Source organism: Puma concolor, chromosome A1 (genome assembly GCF_028749965.1).
Source record: "Puma concolor isolate L17-30 chromosome A1, mPumCon1.1.hap2, whole genome shotgun sequence".
NCBI classification, from domain to species: Eukaryota; Metazoa; Chordata; class Mammalia; order Carnivora; family Felidae; genus Puma; species Puma concolor.
Genome location: NC_141667.1, coordinates 228,240,424 through 228,254,058, shown reverse-complemented (window position 1 = coordinate 228,254,058; position 13,635 = coordinate 228,240,424). Strand labels below are relative to the sequence as shown.

The following is a 13,635-nucleotide window of genomic DNA, read 5'->3' as shown; positions in this document are numbered from 1 at the left end:
TGTAATTCCTAAAAATTGCTAAATTAAAATTATGGTATCTTCACATTGGAGATTTCATGAAATTGATCATCTTTAATAGATTATAATTTGAAATGAAGTCAAATATATTATGAGTTGTTTCAAAATCAATAGGACTATAACATTTTTCATTGAAATGATTGTAATGTGAATCCATTTAGGACTTGTTTTGGTAAACTAATACAAAGGTAGTTGTCCTGATCCACAAATGTGTCAGAAGACCAGTGACATAATTCGTACAAAGAAAATTTAGCACTGAAAACTCTTAGTAAATGTGGTTCAACTCCTTACATCCATTCTTACATGTTTTACCTTTCTTAGGGAGGAAATTTATTTATACTACTCAGTCTTTATAAGGGACCAGAAAGCTATTGTTTTTATATTTGCCTTAAAGCATTAATAGGACACAAGAAAGTAAGGCATTAGATAGGAAGGAAATTTCTGATGGATGCTTTTATTAACCATAATTTTAAAAATTGTACAAAAATTGGGGCAGCTGGGTGGCTCAGTCGGTTGAGCATCCAACTCTTGATTTTGGCTCAGGTCATGATCCCAGGGTCGTGGGATTGAGCCCCATGTCCAGCTCTGCACTGAGCATGGAACCTGCTAGAGATTCTCTTTCTCTCCCTCTGCCCTTCTCCCCAGCTTGTAATCTCTGTTTCTCTAAAATAAAAAATAAAAAATAAATAATAAAATAAAATATAAACACAATACAATAAATCTATATGTGTGTAGTTTCAGGGGATACATTTTTTCTGATCCAGGGTAGGAATAATAACTTGCTTTAAGAATGATGGAATGAAACCTACTTTTTTGTTTGTTTTGCATTTTTAAAGATGGGCAGTCTAAGTGGAATCATTTCATAATCATTATAATGGAGAGATTGACCACACTGAGCTCTTTCTGACCCGTAACAGGTGTGGGATAATTTACTGTGGCCACCATGGACATATCCATTGATATTTAACAATAGCTGACAGAATGAACCTTGTGAGAAAGAGAAATTTTTTTAAATACCTAAGTATCTTAAAACCAGCATTTATGTGGTTATTCTGAACTTTCATATCTGAATATATTTCAAACCTTTACTACTAATTTCATTTTTATTCCAGTATTTCCAAGCGGAGTTGTTTTTTGGTCACCCATAGGAAAGTTTAAGTGATTAATAATGAAGCAAACAGTTATAAATCAATATGTGCTGTCTAGTTCTAAGCACTTTATACATATATTAATTCATTTAATCCTCACAGCTAAGGAAGCTAGCATATTTGAAGTCATTTTACATATGAGGAAGCTGAGGCAGGCATAGTCTAAGCAGCTGGCCCAAGATCACACAGCTCACAGGTGGCAGAGCCGGAGTCAAATTCAAATGGTTGGAGTCCATGAATACGACTGCTTAAAATACGTAAATAAGTAAAAAGCTCGTACTCAACGAATACTTATTGAGAAGGCTGCACATGTTCCCACCGCGCAGAAAGGTGGATATTGGGCCTCGGTTCTGCCTCTACTGAGGTAGCCTATCACTGCCTGAAGCGGGAGCTGTGCTCAGTGGAGTCTCCAAGTAGTCATGTTACAGGAAGAAGTCCTGTCAGTAAAAACAGCTTATCCAATGTGAACATGAAGTTTCAAAAAATCTGTACTGATTTGTGAAATTCAGAATTTTAAAGGATGGGGGGTGGATAGACTAAGGAAGGGATAAATTGGGAGCTTCAGTAATCTTGTTTCTGCAGCCGGTTGGTAGTATGTGGGTATGCTGTACTTATTTTTTAACCACACATGTGTTTTATATGTATTTTTCATTACTGTATTTGATAATTTCAAAACATGTCTGTTTAGTCTTGTTGACTTTAGGAACAATGAATGGAGATAAGGGAAAGAAATAAAGAAAAAAACCCAGCAACTCTTTTCAGCATGTCAGAGTCAACACTTTGTATTAATAATATGCTTTTGGTTTGTAAATAGTTTGTTGTGTTGCTGTGAGGAACTGTTTAGAATGTCGGCAGAGACAGAGAGACAGGGGGAGCAAATCTTCCCATGGTAGCAGTAAACCTCAGGAAGCTCCCCAAAGTGTGACTGCCACGGCAGCTTCAAAGGTAATTAAACGTTTTCTATGTTAAATATAATGTACCTTAAAGTTGTTTTTTTGTTTTGTTTTGTTTTTTTTAATACGAGAGAAAAGTGGCATGGTATTGCTTAATCACAGAGCAAGGATTTGGTCATCAGTAGGCTTTGGTGCTTGCTTTTCTTCTTCACAATTGTGTTACCAAGATTATTTAACCTCTCTGAGACTTAACACTTCTTGCTTAAATGAAGATACTAATAATTTCTACTTCATAGGATATTTATTAGGATATCAGTACACATAGCTCTGAAAGTTCTTAGTTATCACTGTTTTTCATAGTTAAAGGTATTTTCACAGAGCTGAATATTTGAATAACGTGTCTTTTAAATGGATATGTTTTTGGTGATAGATATTCTCATAATATGAAATATATATGTTGAATGCCCAGGAAATGAACGAATAGTGTATTTTGGAGTATACCAGTAATCCCCATTCTGAATTAGCTCTTTATCAATATGTTTCACTGACCCTTTGTATCACATCCAGAGTTTTATCAACGTGACCTTTAAGGTCCTGCATGTCTGACTCATGCTTACGTCTCCAACTGCAGCTGATACCCCCTTACCCCCTTGCTTTTACCGTTTTAGTCATGTGATAGACTTCATTTAGTTCATCAGAGGATTTTTTTTCCCCTTAGACTTTTTCATAGGTTCCCTTTACTTGAAGGGTCAGATTTTTCACATCTAGCTAAAGCCCATTCACCTCTAGCTTCAGCTTAAGTGCTACCCTTTGAGGAAAATGTTTTCAGATACACTTACTGCCACCCCTGCCTAGGGTAGTTTCCTCTGTTTGATATTTTCATAAAGCCCTGTACGTCCATTATTGCATCCTACGCTTGTAATGAGATATTTAACATTGACAAGCTAATTTTTCTGTGCAGTAAGTGAAGACATGAAGTAGTTTAATTCATTTAAATAGTTCTGTGGCTTCAAATTTCTGTATTTTTTAAGCAGAACAAGCACATATTTAGCATATCTGTATTGCAGCCTCTTTTTCACTTCTGTCAGAAAACATTCCTAAAATGATTAGACCATATTGTATATCAAGTCTCCAAAGCAGTCGCCGTTACTTAGAAAATTAAATATTAACACATCAGCAAGAATGTCTCATGTTATTTGTGTAGGCATAGTAGACTGTTAGTTGAGGGCAGTCTCGTACATCTTTGTAATTCCAGAGCAGGTATGTATAACATTGGCAATACTTTGTCAAAAGAGTACTAATTCTAGAATCAGACAGGTCTGAGTTTGTATTCTGGCTCTACCCCATAACAAGCGTTGTGACCTAAGATGAACTTCCTACTCTCCTGGGCCTGAGTTTTCCAGTCTTTAAAATGGATACAAATTTTAACTTTTTAATTTTAATTTTAATTTTTAGTTTACATCCAAGTTAGTTAGCATGTAGTACAATAATGATTTCAGTAGAATCCGGTGATTCATTCCTTATGTATAACACCCAGTGCTCATCCCAACAAGCATCTTCCTTAATGTCCCTTGCCCACTTAGCCACCCCCCACCCGCAACCCCTCCAGCAACCCTCAGTTTGTTCTCTGTATTTAAGAGTCGCTTATGTTTTGTCCCCTTCCTGCTTTTTGTATTATTTTTGCTTCCCTTCCCCTGTGTTCATCTGTTTTGTATGTTAATTCCACATATGAGTGAAGTCATATGATATTTGTCCTTCTCTGACTAATTTTCACTTAGCATAATACCCTCTAGTTCCAAAAAATTGGTACAAATCTTAATTTACAAAGTGTTTATATGAGCTAAATGAAAAGCAATAATGTATTAAAGTGTTTAGTAATTCCTGACACAGTGAACTTTCAATTAATACTAATCCCCTTCCTCTCTCTAGCAGTTAACCACTCTATACACTCGTGAAATGAATAAATAAATTAGTGTTTTTGAGAGCTTTGATCTTAAAGGATCTTAATTCACTAGATAATATGGAACTTTTCAAGACTGTCAAATCAAATATTACTCTGATTGTAGAATATGGAAAGAAAAGTCCAATGCAAAGGAATTTCATAGTAATTTAGTTGAGCTAGTCTCAGCTAATGTAAAGACCCTTAGCAATGAAAACTGGTTCATAAGTGATGGATAAAGAAATACTAGGGGAAATGGACTTGGTAAGAAAACACATGTTCTTGTGAGAATCAATGGACCTGGCTAATGAGGGTTTTTATTTTATTTTTTTTTTTATGTGACACTTTAGTAAGTAAACCATAGACAATTTTGATGAAATACTAATCTGTGTAGACTTGGGTGAGTCCAACATCTTCCTTGGGCCTCATTTTCTATACTTTGCAAAAAGGAGCAATAATACAAGTTTTGTCCATAAAGGAGTCTTTATAACGACCAAATTTGATTATGGATGTAGAAATACTTTATAAAATGGAAAATGATATATTTAAGTTGACATATTTATAATTTTTTCACTTATGCTATAAATTATGTACTTTTCATCTCTGCTGTGAACAATGTATTATTGTTTTAACCATTTTTGTGATAAGTGTTACTAGCTTATCATTTAGATGATATAGCTGAGGCTCCGAGAGGTTAAGTATCTTACCTAAGGTCATATGGCTGATAAGTTTTGGAATTATAATGGAAACCAAATAACTATGCCATGTTCTTTTCACTATCCTGTGCTGCAGAGGAATCAAACATCTTAATTTAGGAATAAAATATCATATTGAGGTATATAGAGGATTAGAAGGAAGCGTATTCACTTTTAATTAAAGTAACAACAAATTATTCTATTTGCAGGAATCGTATTTAGTACTCTATGTATATGATCTAAGTTAATTCATACTTTTCTTAACATACAAATGAGTGTAAAAGTACTAGATTGAATTTCAGGAAATCTGGCCCTCTCACTAGTTTGCTATGTGATACATTACATAAAAATTGTCGGTTTTTGTATCTTCAGCTGTGAAAAGGATTCTTGGTGGTTATAATTTTAAGTTTTTATTTAAATTCTATTGAGTTAAATATAGTGTAATATTGGTTTCAAGAGTAGAATGTAGCGATTCATCACTTACATATGACACCCCGTGCTGATCACATTAAGTGCCCCTCTTAATCCCTATCACCCATTTTAGCTCATCCCGGCTCACCTCCCCTCAGGAACCCTCAGTTTGTTCTCTATCATTAAGAGTCTCTTATGGTTTGTTCCCCTCTCTTTTTTTCCCCTTTCCCCTATGTTCATCTGTTTTGTTTCTCAAATTCCACATATGAGTGTCACAGGGTATTTGTCTTTCCCTGACTGACTGATTTCACTTAGCGTAATACACTGCAGCTCCAAGGTGCTTATGATCTTTAATGTCTTTCAGCTTTAATATCAAGACTGTGGGTTTTCGTAGATTGTAAAATGTTTATACATATAAAAGCTCATGCAATGTAATAGAGTAATCTCATGTATTATAAAAGAATGATGGATAAATGAACCCAGTGACTCAAAAAGATATATTAACTAGAGATTGAGAAAGTGAGGCTCAGAAAATGTTAGTAACAAGCCCAAGGTCACACAGCAGAGTTTCAATCTTACTGTTCTTCTAAGTGTATAGTGGTAGCAATGGTGATGAAGAACAAGAACATTACTAGTAAGTGAAACTGTGACAAGGGCAGAGAGGAGAAGAGAAAAAGTGTCTTGTAATAGAGTGCTGTTGTCGATAAATGTTACTCAATGATGTGTAAAGAACGTGATAAAGAATGTGGTTAGTGCAATACTAGAAATTGCACTCCTATATGAGTTTCTGTATTATGCTATTTTCTTTTTAACAATTCTCTTTCTTTTTTAAGACTCCATTAGAAAGTGTTCCAGGTAACCTTTCTCCTATTAAGGATCCTGATAGACTTCTTCAGGATGTTGATATTAATCGCCTTCGCGCCGTCGTCTTTCGGGATGTGGTAAGTTATACCTGCTTGATTTCCCAGGAAAAAATCTTCTAATGTTATTTGTGTAAAATCATTTCAATTTTATAAGAAAGCTGCAATTACAACCAGACGTCCTAATGTCAGGAATTGTAGGTTTAGAACATACTTCTGATTGTAAAGTGATTGAGCCTTTGCTTTCTCTGAAAGCTTATGGATACATCATTTTTTTTAGATGATGTGAAATTTTGATTTAGATTGTGTATATACCAAGACCCTAGGGATAACCTTGAAAAATTATGATTCATTTTATGTTGAATCACCAGCTTTCTCTTTTAGTATTCCTTGCTCCATCTCTAGGTACTGGCTATTTTGTTGTTCTCAATGTTCCTTGTCCTATGGATAAAAAAAAGATTAATTTATTAAGGTGTTCATGGCAATTACTTTTTTGAGGGGCAGTAATTTTAAAAATTTTTTTTTTCAACGTTTATTTATTTTTGGGACAGAGAGAGACAGAGCATGAACGGGGGAGGGGCAGAGAGAGAGGGAGACACAGAATCGGAAACAGGCTCCAGGCTCTGAGCCATCAGCCCAGAGCCCGACGCGGGGCTCGAACTCACAGACCGCGAGATCGTGACCTGGCTGAAGTCGGACGCTTAACCGACTGCGCCACACAGGCGCCCCGGGGCAGTAATTTTTAAAAGAAGATCTTCATTTTAAAAATGTAGAATTTTTTGAGTATTTGAGTTACAAAAGTAGCTTTATAAAGCTTAAGGAAAAGATAGCCCATGGAGATAGTTTCTTGGAACATCCCAATTATATGATCTCTTACTCAAGTAAAAATAAGATTGGCCTTTTCACAAATCACATAGAAACATATATAGTATTTCGCAGCAGACTCAGTATTGACAGTACTTCTTACTATAGTTATTATGTTCCAGCACTTTGGATTCTATTTTTATTTTAATTGATGATTTATGAGACACATAAAAAAGTTTCTATCTTAAACTTATACTTAATAAATTGGATGAGTACTAGTTAAAACATATTTAAGTCACACAGCATAATACTACATGGTAGGAATACACAACAGAAAAACTGTCACTCTCTTTAATGTGTATCAGTTCTTATAAATCACTAGAGAAATTATAAGCATACCAACAGAAAATTAGAGAGTGGACATAAAATAAGAAAGATAAGGTAACAAAGGTAACAAATATATGATGAAGTCAGTATCACCAATAGTCAAAACAATGCAAATTAAAATAACAGTGAGATATTTTTACTATTAGACAAATTTTAAATAATTTAAAATTTTTGTTATTTATTTTGAGAGAGAGAGAGAGGGAACAGGGGAGGGGTGGAGAGAGAGGGAGACAGAGAATCCCAAGCTCAGAGCCCAGTGTGGGACTCGAACACATGAACTGTGAGATCATAACCTGAGCCAAAATCAAGAGTCAGACACTTAACTGATTGAGTCACCCAGGCAAATAAAAACATTTAAGTAATAATAATATCTAGCATTGCAAGGGTACATTGAAACATGCTGTGTCATGTATCACTGGTAGACATTTAGATTGGATAAACGTTCTGAATAGTTCTCTTCCATCATCAGGAGTTAAAACTCTTACAAATACTGATGCCCTGTGACCCATTGGTTCTACCGAGAAGTTGTCTGACTTCATGTGCTCATCAGAGATGCCTACAGGAAAATTGGCGACAATACAAATATCTAACAATAGAGTTTCAGCTTAATAGGTCATAGTATTTTCATGCATTGGGAGGCTATGCAACCATTGAAATCATATTTTTGAGGAAAATTTAATACATAGAAAAATGGCCATGATATATTTTAAGGGAAAGCAGCAGTATACAAAAGTACTTATATTACATAAGTACTGCATTTTTATGTTGAGTGTATGTACATGCACTTGTGCACCTTTAAAAAATAAAAGACTAGTGGGGCGCCTGGGTGGCGCAGTCGGTTAGGCGTCCGACTTCAGCCAGGTCACGATCTCGCGGTCCGTGAGTTCGAGCCCCGCGTCAGGCTCTGGGCTGATGGCTCAGAGCCTGGAGCCTGTTTCCGATTCTGTGTCTCCCTCTCTCTCTGCCCCTGCCCCGTTCATGCTCTGTCTCTCTCTGTCCCAAAAATAAATAAACGTTAAAAAAAAAAAAAAAAAAAAAAAAATTAAAAAAAAAAAAATAAAAGACTAGAAAAAACATACCAAGTGCTACTAATGATTATCTCCAGTTCTAATTTTATACTTTATTCTTTTATACTTTTTCTGTGTTTTCAAAAGTTCTAGAATAAAACTATATTTCTTTGTAATTAATAAATAATAAAATATTTTTTAATGGAGTTAAAATGAATGATAGCATAAAAACCATGATGTACGAGTCTCCCAATAATCTGGACTCTAATCCAGACTTGGAAAAAAATCACTAACAGGTTAGTCACTTAGACATGAGAATTATCCTGAAAAAATATGCTATGGAAAGAATGTTTTTCTCATGGAGAACGATTAAAATGGAGCAAATTCTCATCTCTCAGAGGCACGCTCAGACCTAACATACAAGGGCTTTATGTTAAGTGCGACATTGTGTTTAAATTGTTAGTAAGTTCTGCATTAGGTTATTGTGGTAGATTGTGATAATTTTCTTTAAAACTGCTAGATGTTAAATATGTCAGATAACCCAGCAGTGGTGCCTAGCTTTTTCTTCCTGAAGGACGGGAATTAAGCGTTTCCAGATGTACCTTCCAAACATCATCAAGGTTATATAACTTGTGTTTGTTAAGTTTATAATGTGTTTCAGACACTTAATATAAATCCTAAACTTTCATTTAAGGGCTAAAAGAAAGTTAAGACTCATAAGCATTAAGATCACACAGGTAGTATGAGGTAGTCAGAACCCTAAGGTAGAGCTCTCCAAAACATTCTCTGTTTCATCACCATATTTTTATTTATTTGTCTATTTATTTACTTATCTATTTATTTATCTATTTATTAAGTTTTTATTTAAATTCCAGTTAGTTAACGTACAGTGTAATATTAGTTTCTGGTGGACAGTATAGTAATTCAACACTTTAATACATCACCTGGTGCTCATCACAAGTGCCCTCCTTAATCCCTGTCACTTATTGGAAGTGTTTGACAATTGATATATTTTAGGCTCAATTGTAGATATAATGCCAAGAATTCTACTTGACTTTTGACATTTATGTGAATCAGTAGTCATTTTTAGTTGCCTTAATTTCAAAAACAAATGAGGCCAAAAATTAGGTTTTTAAGGAAAAGTATGTAGATTATATATATGCATGTAATATGTAATAGATGTGAATTTATCTTGCTCTTGTCTGTTTTCCATGATGAAGACATTGCTGACTTAAACTCACATAAACTGTTCAAATCTAGGTAAAAGTGCCATGTGGCAAAATTTGCTATGTGGTAAGAAAATAATTAGGCTTTAAAAGTCAGTTTTGTTTTCAGTGTTTGCCAATAAGCTAAAATTTGAAAGGAAATTCATTACGCTTCTCTCTCTCTCTCTCTCTCTCTCTCTCTCTCTCTCTCTCTCAAGCCTAGATTCTGCTAGGTCACTTATATACAAATTATATAAACTGAAGTAATTTTAATCCTTTAAAGTTGAATTAGATAGTTTTAGCATCCTGGTTGAAGCATTAAAATTTTTAAAGGATTTCAGAGTTAATTATGTTACTAATTCAGGATTGAATAGTGGAGAGACCGATTTCTTAAGCAGATGGGAGAAACATAAGAGTTTATGTCTTCATAATAATAACATATGTAGGAAAGGCAATTGATTTGTATAAAAATTGAGTTACTCTCCAGATGTTTAGCCTCTATGTCTGTTGTGCTTGGTTTTTAAAGACAGAACTGGGAATAAGCAGCACAATTGGTTTGCAGATCTGGATTTGAAAAGAAAAGGCAACTGTTTTCATGCCATACATATGGGAGATTTGTATGGGACACTTGGCTAAGACAACACTTCACAGTATCTGTTGTTTGCAACTCCCCAACTTTGTAGTTGACATGCATTCATTCCACACATGCCTTTTAATTGCCTGGTACTGAGTTTCCAAGTGGTGGAAATGTATCCTAGAATATTACAGTTCATCACAGCTTGAGCTGTGTTTGAATTCATTCCTGGTCAGTATCCTCACTGATCTGACTGCACTTCAGTTTCCTTTACAATACTGTTTAAGTATTTGATTTTGCCCATTCTCTATGTATTTATTCCATCAGCATTATAATCACAGGGTATGTATTTCACACACTTTATAATAAATTATGTCTCTAGAAAAGTTGTCACTCACAGAATATGAAATAGTAAATTCATAATATTTCAGAACAAATTTAATCTGTTTGGGTTGTTTTCTCTGTTAGCGGTGCTAATTCCATTTCATAGTATTATTAGTAAATATGTCTTGTTTGCTTTCTTTTCTGACAAATGCCCATAAATTCTGAATCTTGTTGGCATTGGTGCTTAAATGGATTAATAAATATTAAGTGCCTTTAATGGAGTTTCTAGACTTTAATGCATGTTTGCTTTCCTTATTTGTATCATACTATTTCTTACCTGCTATCTGTGGGCCACAGTAATCACTGGCAGTTTTGGTTTGAAGTGTTAGTTTTACTAGCTTAGAAAAAAGGCTTTATAACCATTTACATTTGATTCCTTAGATATAGTCTAATTTGAAAGTGGTATTAGAGGTTATAATTTTTGCCCTATGAGATATTTACCTAGGCCTTCAAGGTTCTGTGTAGCTCTTTATATTTCACAAAGCAACTTGTAGAGTTATCTTCTCTACTAGACTGCAGTCTGCTTTTTTAAATCTATTGTCTATGTATCTTAACTTGACCCATTGTTTTCTGATCTTTTACCAATTTGTTGCAGTCCTCTTTAAAAACTCCCATTTTGTCATTGAGTTTTTGAAGTTCAGAGCCTCAAATATTGGCAGTTTTTTAGAAGTCATTTTTTTCTAGTGCAAAATAGTGGGATTGTCACTTTTTAAAAGTTTATTTATGCAGTCAAAGGTTGCATTAGCTTTTCTTAAGCTGCCATATCATACTTCTAACTCATATGGAGCTGGTATAAGTCCACATTTTCTGTTCCTCCATTGTTTATGTTTCCCCTGTTTTGTACTCATATACTCTCCTAAGGTAGGATTGTACATGCATCTCAATTATAATTTATTCTATTCATTTTTTTTAAGTTATAACATTTGGAACTGTTGATTTTTATCCAGATAGTATTCTTTCTAACCTTATACTTTCTGTATATTTTATAAATGTACATACTCTGTTATAGAAGTAATGGATAGTAAAGTTTTGTGCCATATTCAGCAAAAGTTTAAAATTCTTATTTTTTAAATTAAATTTCAACCTATAACTCAGATGATATATTCCTGGAGTTTTGTATTTATACTTAAATGATACTAATTACATAATAATATATGTTTAGAAGTTGTAATAAAAATTAAATGGCATATTTTGCCTCCATAAAGAAAACGAAATAGGAGTAGTTTCTTACACTCTAATAATTTTTAAAAAATTGAATGTCAGAACTGCCTTTTCCTTTCACACAGGATGATAGCAAGCAGGCACAGTTCTTAGCTCTAGCTGTTGTTTACTTCATTTCGGTTCTGATGGTTTCCAAGTACCGTGACATATTAGAACCCCAGCGAGAGACTACAAGAACTGGAAGCCAACCAGGTAGAAACATCAGACAAGAAATAAATTCGCCAACAAGTACAGGTACTATTTTTTTTTAATTATTTGAACTTTTATCATCATTTATCTCTTTTTGTTTCATTTTTACTTCCAGATATAAACTAGTCCTACTTATAAAATCCCATCACACATTTGTAAGTAGGTGGTATATAAATGCCAATTTCATTTTCCTTAATTCTGCAAAAATGTGTGGATTTCCATGATATTAACTGATTCTCATTTTGCCAGTGCAGTTTGGTTTTAGTGTTTTCCACCTATTAATACAAACCATTTATTACTTAATATGCATATAACTGATATATTTTTAATGTATTACTTTTTAACTCTTATGAACATGAAAGTAGGAGATCCTTATAGAGTAAAGACCTTGAATAAGCCAAAATTTAAATCTTTAGAGCCAAATTTAAAGATAGCTTCTTTCTTTCTCTCTCTCTCTCTCTCTCTCTCTCTCTCTCTCATTCTCTCTTTCTTTTGCTGTGTATAGTTACTTAAGGATATAAATTTTTATCAGAAATTCATAGCAAGCAAACATATATTCTAAACTTTATACCAAAGTTGTTTCAACTAAAATCAAAGACTTACAGACAACAAGGAACCATCTTGGGTCATATTGTCTTTATTATTTGGCAAAGATGCTTATGGTGTGGGAGTTCTTGCATTATCAGCTTTGCCTACTCTGCTTAAAAATGATAAACTAACATTTTAATATCATGGGGTGCCTTCTGTCAGTTGCATTTCCTGCCCTGTGTTTATATCAAGGTTGTTTCTTGGTTGTTTGCAGTGTATCCTTAGTAACCTAGTGGTTATTTCATGTACCACTGGATTAATTTGTAGTTGAGATTGTCTTTCCTAAATAAATGCGTATGATATATAAAGAAAATGGATATTTTACAAAGTGAGTAGAAATTAGTGGTCAAATCTCTGCATCTTGTTTTCCATGAGCATATCATATCTCCTTTTACCTTGACATTGTGGAAATATGGATTATGTTTTAGCTATTATACTTTATTTTTGCATGCTAAATTTACTTTGAATACATAAACATGACACTATTTCATTGCAGTATACTTTTAACTTTATTCTTCAAATTAAACATTATCCTACCATTCCATTTTATGTCTTTTGACCATTTAAAACACTAAGACATTATGTTAACCAATTTTTTCTTCATTTTTAATGCATCCATGTCAGCTTTATATGTATAAAACAAGCAATATTTTAGTCAGTCTTCCAGTTGTGATTTTGTGTGTGTCTTTCTGTATGTTGCCAAAATTGCTCTACTTAACAAGTGTATGATTTCTCCTTTCTCTTAATATGTAACCTCTTTCCTTCCCCCAGAGATGCAGTCTTTATTTCTAGTACTGTTTGCATGTTGCAGTAATTCAGAGTTGTCATGGATCTCCAGTGGACCATGTTGCAGGTTGTTACATGCTGGCTCAAATTTGATTCCATGATTTTCTCTACAGTTGTGGTCATACCATCTATCCCTCATCCAAGTTTGAACCATGGATTCCTTGCCAAGTTAATTCCTGAGCAGAGCTTTGCCCACTCATTTTACAAAGGTAATACTGACCTCATCTCCTGACCTGTTTGGGTATTCGTGTTTCATTAATTGTTATACAATAAATATCCATAATGTAATTGTTTACAAATAAGTATACACCTCAGGTTTCATGGAGATATGATATGTTGTGTTTATATTTGGCTATTGGGAGCAAAATATAATTTGTGTATTTGTATTTCATCACATTTCTTTAAAATATCATCTGCAAATTAAGGATACTTAACTATATATATAATAATATTCACGGTGGTACCATTGTCTGGAGTATGCAGAAAGTCATACCTTAGTAGTGGGACTAATTAGCCCTAAAATGAA

The 13,635-nt window shown here is 33.9% G+C and overlaps 1 protein-coding gene across 12 annotated transcripts in view; it reads left to right on the top strand.

The window, feature by feature from the left end:
• NBEA (neurobeachin) overlaps positions 1–13,635 on the top strand; it is a 697,478-nt gene that overhangs the window by 223,449 nt on the left and 460,394 nt on the right. For 9 of the 12 annotated variants that reach the window (XM_086713662.1, XM_086713666.1, XM_086713676.1 and 6 more), the window contains 4 exons: positions 1,981–2,111; positions 5,938–6,045; positions 11,612–11,780; positions 13,223–13,318. In XM_086713662.1, the coding sequence (XP_086569788.1) occupies positions 1,981–2,111; positions 5,938–6,045; positions 11,612–11,780; positions 13,223–13,318 (504 nt within the window). The remainder of the gene's footprint in view (positions 1–1,980; positions 2,112–5,937; positions 6,046–11,611; positions 11,781–13,222; positions 13,319–13,635) is intronic. The other 3 variants (XM_086713686.1, XM_086713695.1, XM_086713723.1) reach the window with 1 other exon arrangement.